Source organism: Microtus oregoni, unplaced genomic scaffold (genome assembly GCF_018167655.1).
Source record: "Microtus oregoni isolate MIOR12 unplaced genomic scaffold, Mior012 000153F_ref0000387, whole genome shotgun sequence".
Lineage (NCBI taxonomy): Eukaryota > Metazoa > Chordata > Mammalia > Rodentia > Cricetidae > Microtus > Microtus oregoni.
The window spans coordinates 990,040-1,012,154 of NW_024544808.1; the positions used below are offsets into that span (position 1 = coordinate 990,040).

Genomic DNA, 22,115 nt, shown 5'->3' on the forward strand with positions numbered 1-22,115 from the left:
GAACACTCTTTATCCAATGCCTTGTATTTGTCATTTTCTCACTGGACAAATTAAAATAGCCCAATATACCCTAATTCTGTAATATTTAATGCCAACTTGCCTAAAGTTACAAGCTCTTTCAGAAGTTGGCAAGGAACAAAAGCTATTAGTTTAATCAACTTCTTGGCTACCATATGAGCCAGGCCATAATTTTCCTGTCTCTGTGTGAGATGAGTGCTTATTGCTTCAATCCAGCCTCTACTTAGCCAGTTCTGCATTTTAATGCATGTATTAGTCATACTCGATCTTTGATCCAAAACCCTATGAACAGTTATCTGAAAATATGGACATCTGGGAAGATAAAACAGTAGAGTGTTATGTTCAGTCACAAATCACTTTAATATTTTCATCTTCATTCTCAGAAGGGACTTTATTAAATTAATGTTAATTTGCTCCCATTTCCTTTATATTTATTTTAGGTTGTGTTATTAGATGCATACAAATTAAAAGCAATGTTGTCTTCTCACTGAATTACGCATATTTTAGTGAGAATGACTTAAATTTTTTTCTTAATAATGCCATTTTCCTAACCCAAATCTAGCTCTACATGTTATCTTCTAACCTTTTTCTTAGTTCATCTTTATTTATTCACTTTCAACTTCTTTGAGTACTTTTGCTTTATTTATGTCTCTTATATGCAGTTTATAGTTGGATTTTGTTGTTTTTAATTCAAACTGAAAGATGTCTTTTGAATGCTAAGCCTGCTGTATATATTTTATTGCTATTACTGACTTTTTAACATTTATTTCTATTGTCTTTAACTTTCTATGCTTACTTTATTTTTCTCTTGCTTTCCTTAGGGTTGAGTTTTTCATCAATATGTGTTATAATCTGTTTCCAGATTCTTGTGGAGGTTATGCTTTACTTTAAAAATTCATCATGGTTCTTTCTGTTTTTGAAGATATCCCACTAAGGGTATGAGGTCAAAATATTGTACTTTAAAATAACTCAGAATAATTTGTTGTGTATTGTTATACAATCAACTTGAACTTTAACTTTTTATATTTCTTTTTTTAATTATTTTTTATATCATATATTTTGATTGTTTTCCCCTCCTAGATCCTCCACTTACCCAACTTTATGTTGTTCTCTCTCTCTCTTTCTTTCTTTCTCTCTTTCTCTCTCTCTCTGTCTCTTTCAGAAAAACCCACAAAAAAACAAAAAAAAATGAAAATTAAAACAAACAAAAATCCAGTAAGACAGAAAATGCCAAAACAAAACAGAATGCTCACAAAAACAACAAAACATGGAGTTAATTTTGCATTGGCCAACTACTCTTGGGCATAGGTTCTGCTCTGAAGTGTGCTTGACTATACACTGGAGAAAATTCATTTTCCCTTTGCCAGCAGGTGTCAATTGCAGATAGCTTCCTAGTTAGGGGTTGGACCCTATGTCTACTTCCCTCTCTCAGTGCTGAAACCCTGACTACTTGAATCTATGTAGGTCTTGTGCGTGCTACCATAGATTCATATGTGTATCAGTCTTATTGTGTCTGGGAGACACTGTTTTTTGAAAGTCATCTATCACCCTTGACTCTTACAATCTCTCTGACCCCTCTTCAATATAAGATCCCTTAAGCCTTGAAGGGAGGGATTTAATAAAGATATCCCACTGATGACTGAGTGTTCCAAAGTCTTTCAACCCCACACAATGTCTAGTTATGGGTCTGTATTTACCTTCATCTACTACAAAAAGAAATTTCTCTGATGAGAGTTGAGTGAGGCACTAGTCTACAGGTATAGCAATATGTCATTAGGAGTCATTTTATAGTTATGCTCCTTCAACAGAATAATAATACTTGATTTTCCCATAGGCCAATGACCTATCTAGTCGCAGGGTCTCGGACACTTTAGCAGTGTCGAGTATAGGTTCCATCTCATAGAATTAGCATTAAATCCAATCAAAAAGTGGTTTGTTATTCCCAAAAGGTTTGTGCCATCAGTGCACTAGTATATCTTGCAGGCAGGTCACTGTTACAAGTCACAGGTTTTGTAGCTGAGTGATATTGATGGTCACCCTTTCTCCTTTGGTATTGTGCAGAGTACCTTCCAGCACCATTAATGCTAGTCAGTAGGGGTAAAGCTTAGTTGAACACCAACTGAACTTCTCTACATCTGATGACATAGTAAGTTGTGTCTTCAGAAATAGGGCCTTACTATCAAATTGCAGAGAAAAACCATTAGCCTGCAATGTTTTGTGGGATTCTGTGGGACCCCTTTGATCAGTGATTCAACAGATGTAACCCATTCATGGGACTGGAGATTTTACTTGATAACGTAAGATGTTTAAATGGGACACTGTCTCCCTTATTATATGGTGATTCTTTTTAAATTCCTTTCATGTATGTGTATATTTTAGGAAGCTTTTACAGTAAAAAGGTTTCTATGTAGTTTTTCAAAAGACCTTTAGAGTTAGTTATCCCTTACCATACATATTCCCTTCTTTACCCTTCCCAAGGAAGAAGAAATAAAATACAGTGTTATGGAGATACAAAGGTGAAACTAGAATAAGAACATTTAGTACTTTAATATACATGACTAACAAGGTCTAAAAATCAATGTCTCTGCTATGCCCCTAAATAGTATAAGATCTTTCAAGCTGCAGTTGCTTCCTATCCTAACTTACATGTTTTATATTTCACATAGCCTTAATCTCTTAACTTCCAAATGAACTATTACTGGCATTGTTGTTGTTATTGTTACATTTAGTCATTTAATTAAATGTTTACTGATCCTTTGATTATTCTTGTTTCTATCTCATTTCATTTTTCTATCTTGTCTACAGTTTCTCTAATGAAAATCTGTCATTAGTACTCTCACCTTTCCTTGGATCTAAAACTATCTTGGGGGTGCATCCTCAATCCTCGATGATAATTGGTTGCATATAAAACTCTCAGTTGGACTGTCATTTTTTTTAGCACTTTAAAGCTATTTATCTCATTGTTTTATTGTTTCACTATGGTTAAGGAATTTTTTTTCAGTTTCATTATTGTTTCTTTGGTCATTGGTTAAGTGAGAAGCTTTTATATCTTTGTTACCTTTAAGCTTAACTCACCTATGTCACCTTGATTTCTCCTCCCACCCCTCCTCCCCTCTCTGCCCTTCATCTCTTTCCCCTCCTCTCCTTTTGTCTCGTCTCCTCTTCTCTCCTTTCTCCCCTTTTCTTCTCCCCACCTCCCCACTCTTCCCTCCACTCCTCTATATTTCTTTAGTCCCCCTTTTCCTTTCCACTCTCTTCCCCTCTCTTCAACATTCCTCCACTTCCCCTCCTCTTTCTTTCTTTCTCTTTCTTTCTTTCTTTCTTCCTTTCTTTTCTTTCTTGCCTCCCCTTCCCTCCCCTCTCTTCCCTTCCTTCTTTCTCTTTCTTTCTACATGTTCTTTATGCCATCAGCCTTTTAAGATAATTGTTTACAGGAAGTTTTTCATGTTTTTCCATCAGAATCAGAGGGGCGTATATATTTTCTTACTGTTTCCCTTTTTCCTGTGGATTGACTTTTTCTATTTTAAACTTCAACTTAGGGTATAAGGATTTGTTCTCGGAGAGTCTCAGATTTATGTTGAGTCCCAACTCCCAGTTTAACTCCTATTTCTATAAGGTTTCTGAAATACCAGCTTCTTGGTTAATGAGATTGCCAAATGTCCTAGTCTAGTTGTGGCATCTATACCCAATTTTTAAAAAACTTTTCATTTTGGAATACTACAGGTCAAAATTTTCCTTATTTTTTTGAAATTTCAGATGTACAGTTAAGTATATACTTTATAGTGGGGGTTATAGTGTTGTCTTTTATCCCACACTTATTGATTGGTTCATTTAACAGATGAGAAACTAAAATCCCAAGAAACAAGGGATTTGCCTTAGTCATTCTGTTGGGTCAACAATTCAACTGGCTCCCAAACCAAGTTTTCTTCTCTGGGTGAATGTGCTTCACCCCATCCCCGCTTCTTACCAAGTATTTGTCTTTTGTTTAGTCCTATGAGGATCTGGTTCAGCGTCTTGAGCCAGTTATAATGGAGCTAGAACGACAAGAAAATGTACTGGTGATCTGTCACCAGGCTGTCATGCGGTGCCTCCTGGCATACTTCCTGGATAAAAGTTCAGGTAACACACCCCTCCTGCTCTGTTCCTGGTGTAAAGAGCTGGATATGATGTGGGATGCTGATGTCAGCAAATTAGAAGTTTATATCTTAGTGGTTAAAAGCACAATATTTAAAACAAGGATATCTAGGCTCAAACTTGTTTCATGTGTCTGTGCTACATTCAGTAAGTACTGTTAGCCCCCTCAGCCTGTTTTCTCAACTATAAAATGGAGAGAATTAATGGTAAAGTTGAAATAAACATGTTAAAAATCCTAGAACAGATGATACATTTATGGATTTTTGCCATTATTAGTATTCTCTTAGCTAATCTGTAGAACCTGCATATTGAAAACCATCATAGTCTGCCACAGCTTCACATACTGAGCCAGTATATCTCTGAAGCATTCTGACCTCAGTTGATGTGAGACCTGTGCTCTTGCTATCAGAATAATTTCTCCAAGATAGCAATGTCTGTAATTTAATTTTTTTCAAGTTATAACTTATCTTTAAAAACATCTGTGTCCTGTATTTATGAAAGTATGTATGCACAGACTTATATACTGCCATACATATATAAAAACAGACTACTTATGCTATGCTGTCATTCATCTATACACAGGCTTCATATGTATGTATATATATACATATACTTAATATATATACATATATATACAAAACTTCCTATGTTGCCATATATACACAAAGAGATTTCATATACAACCGTGCATATATATATATATACAGACTACATATGCTGCCATACATATGTATATACAGAATATATATATATATATATATATATATATATATATATACATACATACACACACACACACACACACTACATCTATTTCTCCGGTGGCCTGGCACTACCTTCATATGGCAATCCATTTCTAATGTAGATGCTGAAGTGTAGGCATTTCCAGGATATTTTGAAGCTGTTTGGGAGCAATGCTAAATACTATTTAATGCCTATAGTGTCCCAAACTCTTGATTAAATTCTTTATGCTAATTTCAAACTAAAGAATATATAAAATATGGAATAATTCAAGATTGAAATCCAGGGAACTTGAGAGTTTGACATTGGATAAGTCATATTCTCTACCTGATCTTCAATTTCCCCACTTGAAAATGTCTTCACTTGAAATAGGTGATGGACTATGTGATGGAGGTCTTTTCAGTCTTAGAATTTTGAGATTGTGGGGCAGGAACTATTCCCATTGCTCAGATAAGAAAACCAAGGGCTTGGAGCAGTGAAATGATTTTCCCAAATTCATGGGATAGGAGTTAATCCCAGATGTCTGTCAGAGGCTTTCCCTTCTCAAATATACACAGGGGTCTTGTAGTCACTTCCTAACGTCTCCATTTCTTACCATCTTTCACACACAGACCATTCTAGCTGCTCACAACTTCCCCTGGGAGCAAGGTTATTCAGGACTAGGCAGATAGTTTTACCCTTAGTGTTCAGGAGAGTGATGAAAGCATGCCCAGAGAAATTACATGAGCTAGAATGCATACCTACAGAACTGCAGGGCTAGGGCACCTGTGGTTTGTAGCTAATCTAACTTGTTCTGTAAAATGGGAACACTGAGGGCCAGAGAGAGAAGAAACAGTGGCAGAGCTAGGTCAGAGACTGTAGACAAGTTACTTCTGTTCTCCAGCCCTGTTTCTTCATATGGAAAGTGACAGTGGACAGGACCCAGGGCATCAATGAGGGTATAGTGTGGTCATACATACAAAAAAGTCATTGACCCAGAACTTAATTATAATGATTGACAGTGGGGAGGAACAGAATAAATTTCCAGGAAAATGACCCATCTTGATATATGTCAGGAGGTTGGGAGTATGGTAGCATGCCTTCAAAGCCTACAATTAACCTAAGGGACAAGAAGTCATTACAAGTAACGGTGTTCCAGCTAAATAAAGGAAGTAAGGATATGTAGTGCAGCCTGGAGAGTGGTGAGGTGGATATCAAGATAAAGTGCCCCCAAAGGTGTACATCCCAGTACTCTGTGAGTCCCTCCGTGGTGGTAGCTACAAACTGCAAGGGCAGAGTAGGCATCTTGTCTTCAAAGTACCCTAAGTTTGAGGCCCTAAGCTGCCACTTCCTAGCCATGGTACATTTCCCCTTGAAGCCCATTTCCTTATCTATAAAATGAGCTAGATTGTTCTTCCTTTCCATCTGTCTGAAAAGCAGAAACACTGGTCTTGACAGGAAATTGTACATAAACATTCAGAGTCACTTCCTGCATAATCATCAATAACAGGAAACTAGTGAATCAATCAGTTCTTGTCCATAAAGAAGTTGTAAGAATCATACACACACACACACACACACACACACACACACACACACACACGGAGACAGACAGATGGGAGGTGGGGGTTGCTGCCTGATTTGGAAGAAAGAGTGTAATAGACAAATACCACACGTGCCTCTGCCATGGAAGTAGTATTTAGGAAAGTTAGGGGTGCGGGTGTAGGGTCTGTGGAAAGTTGGCCTGGAGCAGGAGGAAGCTTTTCTTTTTCCTGCTCATTCTGAGTAGAGTTGAGGCCTCTAGGTGGGTACTTAGCCCTCCCATGGGACTCACACTCTGTCCACTTTCCCAAGACTGTCTTGCTCCTGTTTCCAGGCAACTAGGTTGCTCTCTTTTGCCCTTCTTAGCTTGCTCTTGTGACTACCCACCATAGAGAATACCAACTCTAAGTCTGTGCTGGGACCCAAGTGGGAAGCTGAGGTAGAAGTAGGAGCACCCAGCAAGCCTGCATGTTGTCCTCTGCTCAGTACTGCATCTCTCAGAGCTGCTGCTTCCTCCTTTCCAGATGAGCTGCCCTATCTCAAGTGTCCTCTGCACACAGTGCTCAAACTCACACCTGTGGCTTATGGTAAGTAGATCCACTTTCATTTAAGGAAAAGCACATAGAAGCCAGGGGTGTGCCTCCAGTGTCTACCAGGGAGCTCTAGGGGGTTCCTGGATGAGGTCCCTAGGTGGCTGGCAGGATGTCCTGGTAGAAGTGCAGCTGGTGACCGTAGGCTAAGAGGAAAAAGCTAAGCTAGCATCCAAATCTAGAGCCTGGCTCTGTCTGTCTCTGCCTGGGCAGTGAGTATAGAACATTGTTCTATTTGTGTTGAGCAGAGGTGTACTCAATAGATACCTTAGGAAAATTATACGTTGGGGACATATTAAAGAATGGGGGCATTAGTTACTTATGAAAGGTTCATAAGCAGGGAAAGGATAGATTCAAATGTAGTCCAGGGTGTGAACAGGATAAAGGAACCAACTGGAACCTGTGATATGATAGCCTACAGGAATAGTGCTGAAGGGGCCACCATTGAACACTGGAGCTCCTGTTAGCCCCAGGCCCTTCTTCTTCAGGCTCCCTAGAACTTTCCAGTAATCACACCTCTAGTATTGCTAGAGGTGTCTTCTGAATAAACCTTGCCTGGGTTTGAGTACCCAGAACTATAGCCTAGAACTCTTCCACTTAGCATGGCTTGGAGTACCCTCAGCCCTCTGTCAATCATATATAGATTAGACTACTGTCTTATAGGTCACAAAGATCATCTCCTCTCATTTCTTTCACCATATACAACCAAGCAATTGAAACTGAGCAAATAGACACTCTGGGAAGATGACTGTTGACTTTAGGGCTTTTGGGCCTGGAATCTTTCCCATACATCCTACAGCTCCCCTACCTTCAGGAGAGGTATAATCTAGAGTAGTGGTTCTCAACCTTCCTCATGTTGTGGTGACTCAACCATAAATTTATTTTCATTGCCACTTAATTGTAATTTTGCTACTATTGTGACTCATAGTGTAAATATCTGATATTCAGGATACTGATATGCAACCCCCCAAAGGATTGTGACCTTTAGGTTGAGAACTACTGGTCTGGAGAGTATGGACCTGGGATGTGGGTAGTGATGATGGGAAAGGGGAAATAATACCTTATGGAAGACCAAATCTTATCCTGAGTGCTTGTAGACATATGAGTTATTTTTTTCTGAGGCTGCAGAATAGAGTCCATCTACCTGAATGTGGAGGCTGTGAACACACACCGGGACAAGCCTGAGGTAGGTTGGGTGCTCTGTATCCAAGCGGGCTTTTAACGTGGTATACTCTGAAAGTACCCTCGCACATGAAAAGGCTAGCTCCAGCCCCAGACATCCCAGGTGTTTCAAATCAACCAGCACTCAGAAGTGGCAAAAACCATAGTCCAGGCCCATAGAGACTCAGGGATATGACAATTCTTGCTAAACAGGACTCTGACTGATTCCCCAGGCATGCCTAAGAAGACAACCAGGACCCATGCCCTGCTCAGAGGGATGCCTGGCAGTGAGGTCAAGAGACAGGGCAGAACTGCGATTCTATACTTCCTACTAACCCTGGGCTCTCTCCTTAGAATGTGGACATCACCCGTGAACCTGAGGAAGCACTGGACACTGTCCCTGCCCATTACTGAGCCATTTCCAAGTGATCAGATTGCCTCTGTCCTCATTGATTTTCTCTTGTAGGAACTGCTGTCCTTGTTCTCCCTAAGCAGACTCTGGCTTTGGCCTGAGAGTGCCCTACCTCCAGTGAAGAAATCCATAGCAGCTCCCAAACAGGTCTCAGTTCCTAGCTCAAACTAAGGAACCTACTTATTCATGGATAAAGCTCTTTTTAAATAACTATTTCCTGATCAATAAAGACATGTATTCCTGCCTATAGGACAGGAAGATGCTATAAGGCTTCTCCCATTGTTCTCAAGATCTTGGTTCTGACCCAACTCTGGTGCTGTTGAAGAATGGGTGAGGACATCTGAGATCAAAGAGTCCTGGGGTAGCACTCTCAAACATGGACAAAATAGGTCCTGTGAGTTCCTGTTAGTTTTGTTCCTTGATAGTCAAGGTACATGAGGACAGGATGTATTCATTGTTATACTCAAGAAGAATCCAGTACCTGGACTAAAAGCTTCAGTCTCCAACTCTTGCTACCATCCTGAGTAATTTCATTGCCTATGTTAATGATGCCATCAACACCCTCCCTCCCAGGGATGTGACTCCCTCAACTTAGTGATTATGTTTTATTTTTTTTTATTAAAAATTTCCACCTCCTCCCATTTCCCTCCCCCTCCCCCGATTCCCCCTCCCTCTCCAGTCCAAAGAACAGTCAGGGTGCCCTGCCCTGTGGGAAGTCCAAGGTCCTCCCCATTCCATCCAGGTCTAGGAAGGTGAACATCCAAACAGACTAGGCTCCCATAAAGCCAGTACATGCAGTAGAATCAAAACACAGTGCCATTGTCTTTGGCTTCTCAGTCAGCCCATATTGTCAGCCACATTCAGAGTCCGGATTGATCCCATGCTCCATCAGTCCCAGTCCAGCTGGCCTTGGTGAGCTCCCATTAGATCAGCCCCACCGTCTCAGTGGGTGGGAGCACCCCTTGCAGTCCTGACTTCCTTGCTCATGTTCTCCCTCCTGTTCCTCATTTGGACCTTGGGAGCTCAGTCCAATGCTCCAATGTGGGTCTCTGTCTCTATCTCCATCCATCGCCAGATGAAGGTTCTATGGTGATATGTAAGATATTCATCAGTGTGGCTATAGGATGAGGCCAGTTCAGGCGCCCTCTCCTCAGCTACCCAAGGAACAAGCTGGGGACATCTCCTTGGACACCTGGGAACCCCTCTAAAGTCAAGTCTCTTGCCAACCCTAAAATGGCTCCCTTAATTAAGATATCTACTTCCCTGCTCCCATATCCACCCTTCCTCCATCTCAACCATCCCATTCCCCCAAGCTCTCCCCATCCTCCCCTTCTCCCTTCTCTCTCCCCATCTTCCCTTACCCCCACCCCCGTGTTCCCAACTTTTGCCTGGCAATCTTGTCTACTTCCAATATCCAGGAGGATGACTATATGTTTTTCTTTGGGTTCACCTTCTTATTTAGCTTCTCTAGGATCCTCTCTGGGCTAACTTATTGCCTGGAAGCTTACTGTTCATTCAAGTCTGTAAAATTTTATCATCCTTGAGACTTGAGCAGTATGCCTCCACACCACAGGCATTTATGTAGTATTTCCTAAATGAACAATATCTACCCTTGTTCATCAGTACGTTCCTTTTGAGGCCTCTATTTTCTCCTAGTTCTTTATTTCTCAATATTCTTCTATCCCTTACCAACTTGGAACTCCTCTTCTGCCATAATGCATACACTAACCATTGTGAGCCAGGTGCTAGTGTCCATATGATAAAGAGACTCATAACTTTGCTGCTTTGTTTCCTAGTTCTTTCAGTACAACCACCCAGTTAGATGCAAGCCTTGAATCCTGTTCAAAGTCAGGATCACCCTCTATTTTCTGGCACCCTGTCCCTTTCCACTGTCTCACACTACTTCAGGCAATTCCTGACTCTTCCATATCAATCCTCTGCCTCTCATTTGACTTTGGTCCTACAGTCCATACTTATTTTTTTTTCTATCCCAAGAGAATGTCCTCTTGCTCCCATGTCAACTCCTAGTTCCTTTCCTTCTTATCCCTCTATTCTTACACAGTTGCCCCAAGTTAGTGTGAATTTACTATCCACAGCTTTCTGTTTCATTCTATCTTAGGCCTCCCCCTTTCATATCTGCTCAAGCACACTTTCCCAGAGCTCCCTGACCCTTAGAAATATCTGCCTTTTAGCTGGATCCCCACAGTCCCCAAAAAGCTAAGCTTAACTCTAGTTGTTCTACAAACCCCAGACATCGCATCTAGCCATATTAAAAGATGGAATAAACTCAGATTCCTTTGGCAAATTTAATGTAACTCTGATACCAAAATATGACAACAACACAAGAAGCAAACACAAAGCAGGAACAGCAGATTTTTCTTAGTGTTTCGCTCAGCTAATGGGTTGTAGCTGGTTAGGCTGCTGTGTGGACAAAGATTCCAAAGCTGCACATTGGCTCCATGGGAAGTACTGCTGCATTAGTGTTACCTGTAAACATGGGTAACAAACGTAAGAAACCTGAAAAACAAACAAAGCAAAATACCCAGAAACACATGTTAGCACAAAACCCATTTCCTTTTATTTCCTTTTTTTCTCACTTGCCGCCCCCACCCCCAGCTTAGGTTTTCTTCTAGTATCTCCCAACTATTATAGCTATCCCCACAGATCCTGGCTATGGGAATATTGCACTTACCTGAAACTTCACTAGCCGTAAGAGAAGCCACAGGCACCGAGGTTAGTGGCTCCACCACCAAAGCCAGTACCGGTGCTTGGTCCACCGTTGAATCCAGCACTGGTGTTCAGTCCACCACCGAAGCCAGCACTGCTGCTCAGTCCACCACCACTGAAGCCAGTATTGGTGCTCAGTCCACCACCAAAGCCAGCTGCAGTGCTTGGTCCTCCGAAGCCACCTCCAGTGCTTGGTCTGCCAAAGCCAGCTCCTGTACTTGGTCCACCACCAAAGCCACCAGTGCTTGGTGCATTGCAGAAGCCAGCACCAGTGCTTGGTCCACCACTAAAGCCAACAATAGAACTGGGTCCATTACTGAAGCTGGTGCCGGTGCTGGTTTCACCAGTAAAGCCACTGCTGGTGTTGGAATCACTGCCAAAGCCAATGATGGTATTCAGTCCTCTGTCGAAGCTGGCATTAGGCCCACTGCCAAAGCCATCGCCAGTGCTGAGGCTTACACTAAAGCCTGCACCAGTGCCAAGTGTGCCACCAAAACCATTATTGGTACTCAGGTCACCAGGAAAGCCATCATTAGTGACCAGTCCACCACCAAAGCCAGTGTTGCTGCCAAGTCCATCACCAAAACCAGCACTAGTGCCCAGTCCACCACCAAAACCAGTGCTAGTGTTTAGTCCACCATTGAAGCCAGCACTGGTACCCAGTCCCCCACTGAAGTCAGCATTAGGACTTAGTCCACCACCAAAATCATTGCTGGTGCCTAATCCACCACCAAACCCAGTGCTGGTGCCCAGGCCACCATTGAAGCTAGCACTGGGGCCTAAGCTTCCACCAAAGCCACTGCTGGTACCTAGGCTGCTGCCAAAGCCAGCACTGGTGCCTAATCCGTTTCCAAAGCCAGCACTGGTACTTAGCCCATTCCCAAAACTGAAAATGGCACTGGTGCTGTGGCCCTCACTGTAATTGGCACTGGTAGCACCACTAAAGCAGGAGTTGGTGCTGGAAGAGCCTCCAAAGCATAGGTTGGTGTTAGATGCAGTGCCAAAACAGAGACTGGTGCTAGGTGCTCCACCAAAACAGAGGTTAGTACTTTGAGAACCACCAAAGCTGACACTGGTAGTGGGAGCACTACCAAAGCTAATGCTGTTGCTGTGGGTACTACCAAAGTCAGTGGTACTAAGTGCCCCACCAAAGCCAACACTGGTACTGAATGCACCACCAAAGTCAGGGTTGGTGCTGATTGCACCGCCAAAGCTGGAACTGGTGCTGATGGCACTACCAAAACCAGCACTGTTATTGAGTGCCCCACCAAAGCTGGCACTGGTACTGATAGCACTGCCAAAGCCAGCACCGTTACTAAGAGCACCACCAAAGCTGGCACTGGTACTGATAGCACCGCCAAAGCCAGCACTGTTACTGTGTACACTATCAAAGCTGGCACTGGTACTGATAGCACCACCAAAGCCAGTACTGTTATTGAGTGCACCACCAAAGCTTGCACTAGTACTGATGGCACTGCCAAAGCCAGCACTATTACTGAGTGCACCATCAAAGCTGGCACTGGTACTGATAGCACTGCATAAGCCAGTACTGCCACTGAGTGCACCACTAAAGCTGGCACTGGTGCTGATAGCACTGCCAAAGTCAGAACTGCCACTGAGTGCACCACTAAAGCTGGCACTGGTGCTGATGGCACTGCCAAAGTCAGCATTACTATTAAGTGCATTACCAAAGCTGGCACTGGTGCTGATGGCACCGCCAAAGCCAGAACTGCCATTGAGTACACTACCAAAGCTGGCACTGGTGCTGAGTGCACTGCCAAAGCCAGAACTGGTGCTAATGGCACCACCAAAGTTGGCACTGCTGTTGAGTGCACTGCCAAAGCCGGTGCTGGTGTTGATGGCACCGCCAAAGCTGGCACTGCTGTTGAGTGCATTGCCAAAGCCAGCACTGGTGCTGATGGTACCACCAAAGCTGGTACTGCTGTTGAGTGTACCGCCAAAGCCAGCACTGGTGCCAGAAGAGCCACCAAAGCTGACACTAGTGCTTACTGTGCCACCAAAGTCAGAGCTGGTGCTAGAAGAAGCACCAAAGGAAACACTGGTGCTGAGTGTACCGCCAAAACCAGTATTGGTGCTAGGAGAACTACCAAAGCAGATACTGGTACTGAGTGTGCCTCCAAAGCCAATACCAGAGCAGGGGGAGCTACCAAAGCAGACACTAGTGCTAAGTGTGCCTCCAAAGCCAGTAGTGGTGCTAACTGCACCACTGAAGACAGTGCTTGTGGTAGGTGCGCTGCCAAAGCTGGTGCTTGTGCTAAGTGCACCACCAAAGCCAGCTGTACTACTAAGTGTGCCTCCAAAGCCACAGCTGGCTCCACCATTGAAACTGGCACTCGTACACGGTGCACCACCAAAACTAATACTGGCTCCACCACTGAAACTGGTACTGGTGGTAGGAGAACTACCAAAGCTAATGCTGGATCCACCACTGAAACTACTGCTAATGATGGGCGAACCACCAAAGCTAATGCTGGCGGTGCTGCTGAAGCTAGTGCTAGTGCTGGGCGAACCACCAAAGCTAATGCTGGTGGTGCTGCTGAAGCTAGTGCTGGTGCTAGATGCACCACCAAAGCTAATGCTTGCTGTGTCACAGAAAGTGGCACTAGTACTGGGTGTACCACTGAAGCTAATGCTGGCTCCACCACTGAAACTAGTGCTAGTGATGGATGTGTCTCCAAAGCTAATGCTTGCTGCACTGCTGAAGTTGGCAGAGGTATTGGGTGAACTACCAAAGGTAATGCCATTTCTGCCACCAAAGCCACCATTGGGGTTGGGTATGCCACCAAAGCCACCATTAGAGTTGGGTATGCCACCAAAGCCACCATTAGAGTTGGGTATGCCACCAAAGCCACCATTGGAGTTGGGTATGCCACCAAAGCCACCATTAGAGTTGGGTATGCCACCAAAGCCACCATTGGAGTTGGGTATGCCACCAAAACCACCATTAGAGTTGGGTATGCCACCAAAGCCACTATTAGAATTGGGTATGCCACCAAAGCCACCACTGGGGTTGGGTATGCCACCAAAGCTAATACTAGCACCATCACTGAAGCTATTTCTAGTACTAGCTCCTTGGTTGAAGTTGACATTGTTGGTAGGATCTGCATTTTCTTGGGCTCTGGAATCAATTTCAAAGGAAAATCTGCTCCAGGCTTGAGTATCATCACCCAACTCTTCCCTTGTTAAGCAGTCAATATCCATGTCATCCCAATTCCAGGGCCCAGCCACAGCTTCCTCTCCAATCCCCATTTGGGCTCTTGCCTCAGCCCTGGCCTCAGCCTCAGCCACAGCCACAGCTGCAGCCTGAACATCCATCTCTACTGCCTCCCGGTACTGAGCGGCCCAGTCTTTAGGATCTTTCTTCTGTACCTAAAATGGAAATTATAATTATTAGAAGAAAAATAGCCCTTATACTTACGTATGAAGAACCCACTATAACTAATAGTGGTAAATAAAAAAGGCATCTTTCTAGAGTTCTAATGAGTAAGTCTTGATATCAAACTTCAGCCTGGATAACTGAGGCATACAAGTTATGTCCTTCAACAAGTTACTTTATATCCCTGAACCTAAATGTCCCCATTTGTAATATGGGAAAGTATAAGAAACCAAGCATGTTATAGGCTGAGTGTATTTCCCCAGAATTCTTATGTTGAATATCCAACCCCTAATCATGACTGTATTTTCAAATAGGGTCTTTTATGGGTATACCTTAAATGAGTAAGGCCTTGATCAAATAGGACTGACATGAAAATGAACTCAAGCTTGCCATATGCAATGTGAAGATTCAGAAAAAGCCTCTGTAAGTCAGAAAGACCCTGCACCAGAAACTGTACTAGATGTTGATCTAGGGATTTTATCTCCAGAACTGTGAGTATATCTATTTCTGTTATCTTAAGACCTCCAGCTATTAATAACATTTTTAATGGCAGTCTGAACTGATAGAATGTAAAACTTAACTAAACAAAGATGTATGTCTTGCAATATATATCTGGAACATTGTTGAGGCTTTAGATTTTTATATACAAACCATATGTTGTCCCATACTTGTCTAAATGCACACAGCCTGCCTCAGCATGGAGCATCCTATTCCCTTAATGTACCAAGATCAGGAAGTTCATTACCTTGCATGCAAATTTCAGGACTTTCATCTTGCTAGTCTCGTGGTAAGACCGCAGGCCCCAGAAGAATTCATATTCAGGTGGTCTGCTGTTGGGGACCCTCTTGTATTCCAGATACCTCAGAGAAAAGAAAATGAAACTTGCTTCTAAACAAGCAAAACTACTGTTTAACCACTAGGCCTCAGATGAAGAAATTTCCTCTTAACAAACACCTAGAATCCAGACCCAGACTCATTCCCATACAAACATGGCTTCCATGCAAAGCCATAGTGATACATATACAGAACATGACACTACAGAAGACAGATGTGTTTTGTCTCCTATAAAGACTAACCCCAGATTCCATTTGGGTGTGCTGTTAATAGATTGACCATTTTGGGACCCCTGCTATGAGTACACCCGACTGCAAGGGTCCTAATGGGGCTTGGCCACAAGAATTGTAGACAGGACTTGGGTCTAGGTCACAGAATGCCTATCTATCTACAAAGAGTGTAAGAAAGGTATGATATATTTTTTGAACCAGATAACCACACCCAGAGCACTTCAGAGCTACACAAAGCCTTAAACACTACTTACTTCTGCTTCACGAATTCATCTGTGATGAGTTTCCTCACTTCTCCAAAGAGTGAATGTCTTACCCTAGCAAAGGAAAAAATAATCAGTGAATACAGAGCAGAACAACCCAGATGAAGGTAGAGGTATTTCCCAACATGGAGCAGATTTTATAGCCAATGAGGCAGTCTCAACGAAGTGAAGACAGTAGTAAGTATACGGCCACTAGAAGAAAACAGTGGAGACCAGATGTCACTTTGTCAGGGATGCCCGAAGGTCCACCTTACACCTCATCTCAGAACAGACAGAAGACATAAATGAGAAAAGAAGCAGAGTTCAGAACCATTTGTCATTCATCCAGGTAATAAATCCCCCACCCCCACCCTGTGCTCCACCAGACCACCAGGTTGATGCAATCCTGGGACCATCCTCTCTTGCCAAAAGACAACACGGACAGCAAGCGCTGAGAGAGCCCAATCATACCCAGGACGCAGCCCCAACTTGCGTAGCACCTCCCAGATGACAGCTGCAAGAGGAGGCAAGGAGACAAGGACAGAAAATGAGCACCTGGAATTCAGACAACAGCCACCTATTCAGCTGCATGCCCAGCCAGCTACTTACCCTCACTGGCCTTGTTGCCATTCATGAAAATGACACTCAGAATCACCATGAGGAGACCCAGCTTGGGTGTGTCCTTGGTCCTAAAAGAAATACCGGACAAAGAGAAAGTTTAGGATCCTGAGTCATCACCTATACAACACAGCTCATTAGGCCAGCCTCTCCTAGATTCCCCAGATACTGAGAATTCAGCCTACTCTATGGTCCCAGCTATCAATGACCCAAGGGAAGGTGCTTTCACTCTTGAGCCAAGGTCTCCAGTAAAATGGGAAACCATATACTATCCCTACCCAAGGTTAGCAGGACATGGAAGAAGCCCTGTCCACCACATGGAAGCTCAGCCAACAGGAGTCTTTTCTTTCTCTCCCAATTTCCCTGGCCCTGAGAAATTCTAGATGGAACCCTAGTGGCACTCCTGCTCTCAAGCATCATGGTCCACACCAGAAGTCCCTCCCCCCTTTGAGGGACTTCCACAGCCAGGCCAGGCACTCCGTAGAAGAGAAAAGTAACAACAGGCTGATTTCCTGGGAGCTTGTTAGCAAGCAAACCTGACAGCAGCAATGGCCACTCCAGGCTCTGAAACCCTTCTGCCGTCATAATCTGGCACCACTACTGCTCACAGGGATGCAGCCATGTGTGGGAGGTGGGACATGGGCATTTAGACCACCTTTCCTGAGCTTCTAAGAGGAAGCAGAAGCCCCTTCCCACCCTGGCACTGTCCCAGCTTACGTTCCCAGAATGCCTGCAGAGGACTCCTGAGTGCTGATAAGAATATACAAGCTACTTTGCTTATCAATTTCCTTCAGGTTGACTCGAAACATCTGCCAAGTAAAAGAATAACCTGTGAGATTGCAAAATATATCTTAGGTATCAATTAGCATGTTGGGCATTCTGAGAAAAGTAAGGGTTTTGTATGAGAGAAAATGCATGTAAAGCATATAGTTCAGTACAAAGCACACCATATAAAAAACATAGTAGTCATCAATAGTGTCTGTGGGCATTTGGGGAGACAGAGAGGTGAGCAACCGCAATACATGAGATGGTATATCCAGCAGCAGACAGAAGCCAGGGCTCAGCTGCATAGCTTTAGTACCGGCTGTGTTTCCACCAGTGACATGTGATCAGTGGCTGCCCCTCCCTAGGCCACTGTGTGCTCATTTGCACAGTGATGGCAATGTATTAGGTCTCTGTTCTTCCCCCCAGGGGGATGATAATATACCTTTCCTCTGTTTAAGGTTTCCCCAGTGCACCCACCCCCAGGGCTGCCACTTCACCTTCTCCAGAGCATAGCTTGCTCGTTCAATGATCTCTGGAAAATACTCATCATATTCTTGGATGACATCCTTCAGCATGTCTACAAGAAAGGGGAGACAGAAGATGCTAAACTGTACAGGTCAGATGACTGCGGTCTTTCCCCAGCCCTGTGTAGTCAGGGTAGCTATAGTGAAATAGGAGTGTGGCAGCTGATGCAGTATGAAAGGAGGTGATAAGTAAATAGTTCCTCACAGGCCATGGGGAAAGAATGGTGAAGAAGAGCTCAAGAAGACTACCTGAACGCTTGATGGGGATCTTTGTCTGGTCCTTAACCAACAGATATTTCACCAACTTATTTGCCTAAAAGAGTAACAGTTGGGGAGGTATCAGTACAGTGGCGAAACACTTGGGAGAATATCAAAGAATGAAAAGAAAGAAAAACAGGACCTGAGCAGATTGAATTCTTACCCTTTCCTGCAAAATGGCCACATCTCGGGGTGGTGGAGGCCTCCGGCCCCATGGGATCCGCCTGAAACTGCCACCAGTTCTTTCTTCTCCATTGGGATGCTTAGACTTTATCAATGGTAAAAAAAAATGTGTGGAGTTACCAAATGAAAGAGATTGCTGTTTCTTTCAAAAAGTCCCCCTAGAGTCTAGTGGGTGGGCCTGGACTCTCCCCTACAAAGGGGTGTGGCCCTAACCCTGGCTATCCTGAGTCCCAAACTTTTCTTTCCCTGGCTTCTAGGCAACAGTTTATTTCACCTTCCAGGGCACAAGCCAACCAAGGACATGGCCTGGGGGTTTTTCCTTTTCTTTGGCCACCACCATACTCTGCTAGCTACAGGCCTTAGACAGATCACTTCATTCCAGGACTTCTTTTCTTATCTGTAAAACTGGTACTTAAGTCCCAAATAGTAAGAGTTCTCAAGAAATCCACATATAATCTGGGTAAATATAATGTGAGTTACAAATAGGTCTTGACTAAATTCACAAATGCATTTCCCTACCAATCCATGAGCAAACAAAAGTGTATCATATTCTCAGCATATCCTATAGCCTATATGAACACATGGTCACTCCTGAAGTTAAATGACTCAAGAAACATAAGACAAATGAACAGCCTAGTATAGGAGTAAGAAAGCAGCACAAAGTTAAGGATAATATCACAGATCTTACCTTCCGGTTCCTCTTGCCCCGGGTTCTGGTTGTGGGCTCCAAACTCAACTGAGCCAGGTAGTCATCTGCCAAGGCCTGAACAGCAGCAGCAACCTGAGTCTCAAGGGCACTTATGCTGGCTTGAGAGGTAGCCATCTTGGCCTGTGCTCCTTGTTCATTGATTTGAGCCTGGCTTTCAGTTGCCCGAGTCTTAGTGGCAGCCTTTCGAGCCCTAGACCCTCTCCTGATCCGTACAGTCACTGATAGGGCATGGTTTGGGACCATTTGAAGGGCAGGTGGAGCCTCGGAGAGCTCAGAAGCAGAATTTGGGCCTTTATTGGCAACCTTCTTCCCCTTGGGCTTTTTGGGCCTTAGAACTACAGTTGAAGCCTCAATCTGTCTGCTAGCTCCCTCAATAGCATTTGAGGGCTCTCCATACTCAGTGTCAGCATTCATGGGCTTAGCAGTTGTCCTCTTAGCTTTGGAAATTTTCTTGGTTCGGATAGTGGCTGCTGAGGACTGGATACTAGCTGTCTCCTTGGCAATTTGGCCTTGGGTAGTGGCTGTGTGGGTGGCAGTCGAAGCCAGTGAGATCTCAGTGGCACTAGGTATGGTCTTATTGGCAGCCTTCTTTGCCTTAGAAGCTTTCTTGGGTTTGCTGACAGCTATCAAGGCCAGGGAATTAGCTGACTCATTGGCAACTGGAGACTGGAGAGTTGGTGAGGTAACTGGCAGGTTTAGGGCCTGTAAAGGCGACTTGAGCTGTGTAGTGACATCCTCAGTGCCAGTTAGAGATACCTTGGGAGTAACTCTCTTTGTCTTGGCTTTCTTGGTTTGAGCAGTAACTGAAGCCTGGATATTGGCTGCCTCAGTTGTAGCAGAAACCTGGCTGATCTGGGTGAACATTGGTAGGTTTAAAGCCTGCAGAGTTACTTTAGGCTTGTTGCTAGCAATGTCATTGGCAGATGGAACCTGAGGGGGAGTGGGTGTGGTCTTAGTGATAGCTTTAATAGAAGTCTTCTTGGTCTTGCTTTTCTTAGGCCGGCTGGCAATCGGTGGGTCCTTGGATGCTGACAACAGGGTATGCATCAGCAGGACATTGTCCTTCTCTGTGCTCTCAGTCTGTACATCTGGAGAGAAAGGAAGCCCTAGGCTCCCAGGGGGAGGCAGAGGGCCCTACATACTTAGGATTATGATCCTATGGAACATCTGGCTTCCCTACAACCACCCCTCTTTACAGTGGCCCCCGTTCCTGAACAGTTTGATTGAAAGGGTGTGGGGAAACAAACAGGGAGCAGGAGACAGAGTCAGGCAGGTTTCCCTCTTCCCAGCACCATGCAAAGTAAGATTGAGACAGGTTAGGTAGGGAATTATAAAACCACACCATGGTAGTGGACTCCAGAGAGGTAAGTGAATTTGGGGGAGGGTAGATGGCCTGGTAAGAATGCAGAGAGATCTCACCTGGAATGTGGGCACCTGAAAACCGTAGTCATTTCTTCTATCCATCTTCCTGAGAGACTGTAATAGCTGAGCCTGAAAGAAATAGGGCTGAGTTAGAGGAAAATAAGGGAGCAGGGAGATTCATCCGATGTCTTGCTAAATCTGAAGGGGAAAAGAATTTACCTAATTTTGGACCCCAGACCTTTCTGGGTTTGCCTATCTAGAAGCCCAGGGCATCTCATTTCTGAGCTCCGGTATCTTTCACTTCCAAGATGGCAAATCAGTTCTACGACCTACACCTGAATACACCCTCTACCACACCGCAACCTGACAGTGCGCATGCGCACAGAACACACGAACACACACACACACACACACACACACACACAAAACGCACGCAAGCAGGATCACAGGTTTCCCAAATGAGCCTGGTCCTCAGGGCCCTCAGTACGCATGCGCCTTGGTGAACAGGACCATCTCTAACCATCTCATTTCCACTTATGCCCCCTCCCCGTGAGCTACAGAACATCTCGGTCCCACCCGCCGCCTCCCCCTAACTACACCATTTCTCAGCCCACCCTTTCCCCCCAGAATGGCTCAGGCTCTGCAGGGCCATTTCGCGCCGCTCCCTCTCCCCACTCCCCCCCAGAAGCTCCCCCCCCCCGCCATTCCTCTGCTGCCGTGCCGCTTGTCAGCCACTCACCCTCGCTGTGATTCCGCAGTCCTCCGCACCTCCCACCCCTCCGCAAGCCCCCTCCCCCCACGCTGCAGTTGCCTCCGCCGACACTGCCCCCCCACCTCTGTCCACGTCTGCAATGGCCCAGCCCCGCCCTTTCTGCAATATGGATACCCCACCCCCAAATCCAACAGGGTTACCCTTCGTGGATTCCCAGCTCCCTAACCCTACCAGGTCATTCTCCCTTTCAAACCAGTGCTAACCGGATCCTAGCCCGCCCTTTCTCCCTTCCAAGTTTGGTACTTGGGCCGTTTAAAAAGGATTCTGCCGCTCCTTTCTTAGTCCCGATCCGATCCATCCTTTCCGTAGCCCAGAGGGGGTCCGGCCCCCTTTCTTCGGCTTAATCCGTTAATTCCGTCCCTTACCTCCCTCCTGAACTCGGTCCTCCTTCCTTTTTACTACAGCCAGAACGATTTCTCAACGTTTCCTTTACACAACCCCAAACAGGTCCGCATCCCTTCTTCCCATCGCCAAACTGAGTCCAGATCTTCCCTTGGCCCAGAGATCCCGCCCCCGCCTTTCTACCCTTAGAACTGGGTTCCGGCACCTCTAAACCCATCACACCGAAGCCGCTAGATCCCAAACCCCGGCAGGTTTTCTTCAAACCTTAAGGTTGTGTGAAGCCAGTCACCACGAAGCTGCAGCCTTTAAGGCCCCACAGGGTCTTTACCAAAGCTAGCCACCTCAGCTCACCTCGCCCTCGTGAGTCCAGAGGACATCTGCTCTCTCCAAGCCTCTCCTCAGGTCTGAGCTACCCCCGCACCGCCTGGCCGGAAGTGGTCCTGCCTCTTTCCGCCTCCAGAGGGGGGTCTCTGTCCCTACCGGCCTGCACCACCCCCTCTCTGCTTAACGACTTCCCGATCTCCTCCGTGTAGCTCCTCTTTTCTGTTTACTACCTCTTGTTCAGCATCACACCT

The 22,115-nt window shown here is 44.8% G+C and overlaps 2 protein-coding genes and 1 non-coding gene across 9 annotated transcripts in view; 1 reads left to right on the top strand and 2 right to left on the bottom strand.

The window, feature by feature from the left end:
• LOC121445029 (6-phosphofructo-2-kinase/fructose-2,6-bisphosphatase 1-like) overlaps positions 1-8,637 on the top strand; it is a 69,179-nt gene extending 60,542 nt beyond the window's left edge. Inside the window, exons 11-14 of the mRNA XM_041647004.1 lie at positions 4,008-4,137; positions 6,939-7,001; positions 8,126-8,190; positions 8,520-8,637. Of these exons, the coding sequence (XP_041502938.1) occupies positions 4,008-4,137; positions 6,939-7,001; positions 8,126-8,190; positions 8,520-8,579 (318 nt within the window). The 3' untranslated portion in view covers positions 8,580-8,637. The remainder of the gene's footprint in view (positions 1-4,007; positions 4,138-6,938; positions 7,002-8,125; positions 8,191-8,519) is intronic.
• Positions 8,638-11,054: 2,417 nt separating this feature from the next.
• Positions 11,055-21,911, bottom strand: LOC121445043 (trophinin-like). Of its 7 annotated transcripts, none has more exons than XM_041647016.1 (13): positions 21,805-21,911; positions 20,484-20,555; positions 19,044-20,198; positions 18,336-18,440; positions 18,164-18,227; positions 17,888-17,967; positions 17,343-17,434; positions 16,617-16,696; positions 16,479-16,521; positions 16,020-16,082; positions 15,447-15,561; positions 11,270-14,694; positions 11,055-11,064 (listed from the first exon to the last, which is right to left on the bottom strand). In XM_041647016.1, exons 2-12 carry the CDS (start codon positions 20,526-20,528, stop codon positions 11,281-11,283), a joined length of 5,256 nt encoding a protein of 1,751 aa, XP_041502950.1. In that variant the 5' UTR covers positions 20,529-20,555; positions 21,805-21,911; the 3' UTR covers positions 11,055-11,064; positions 11,270-11,280. The 7 variants fall into 7 exon arrangements, with proteins under 7 accessions (XP_041502950.1, XP_041502955.1, XP_041502949.1 ...); XM_041647021.1 differs by having other exon boundaries at positions 11,057-11,094; positions 11,270-14,688; XM_041647015.1 differs by having other exon boundaries at positions 11,057-11,094.
• Positions 15,720-15,845, bottom strand: LOC121445048. Its single transcript, XR_005973868.1, has one exon. It is a non-coding gene; the product is annotated as a small nucleolar RNA SNORA11 (small nucleolar RNA).
• Positions 21,912-22,115: the final 204 nt, after the last annotated feature.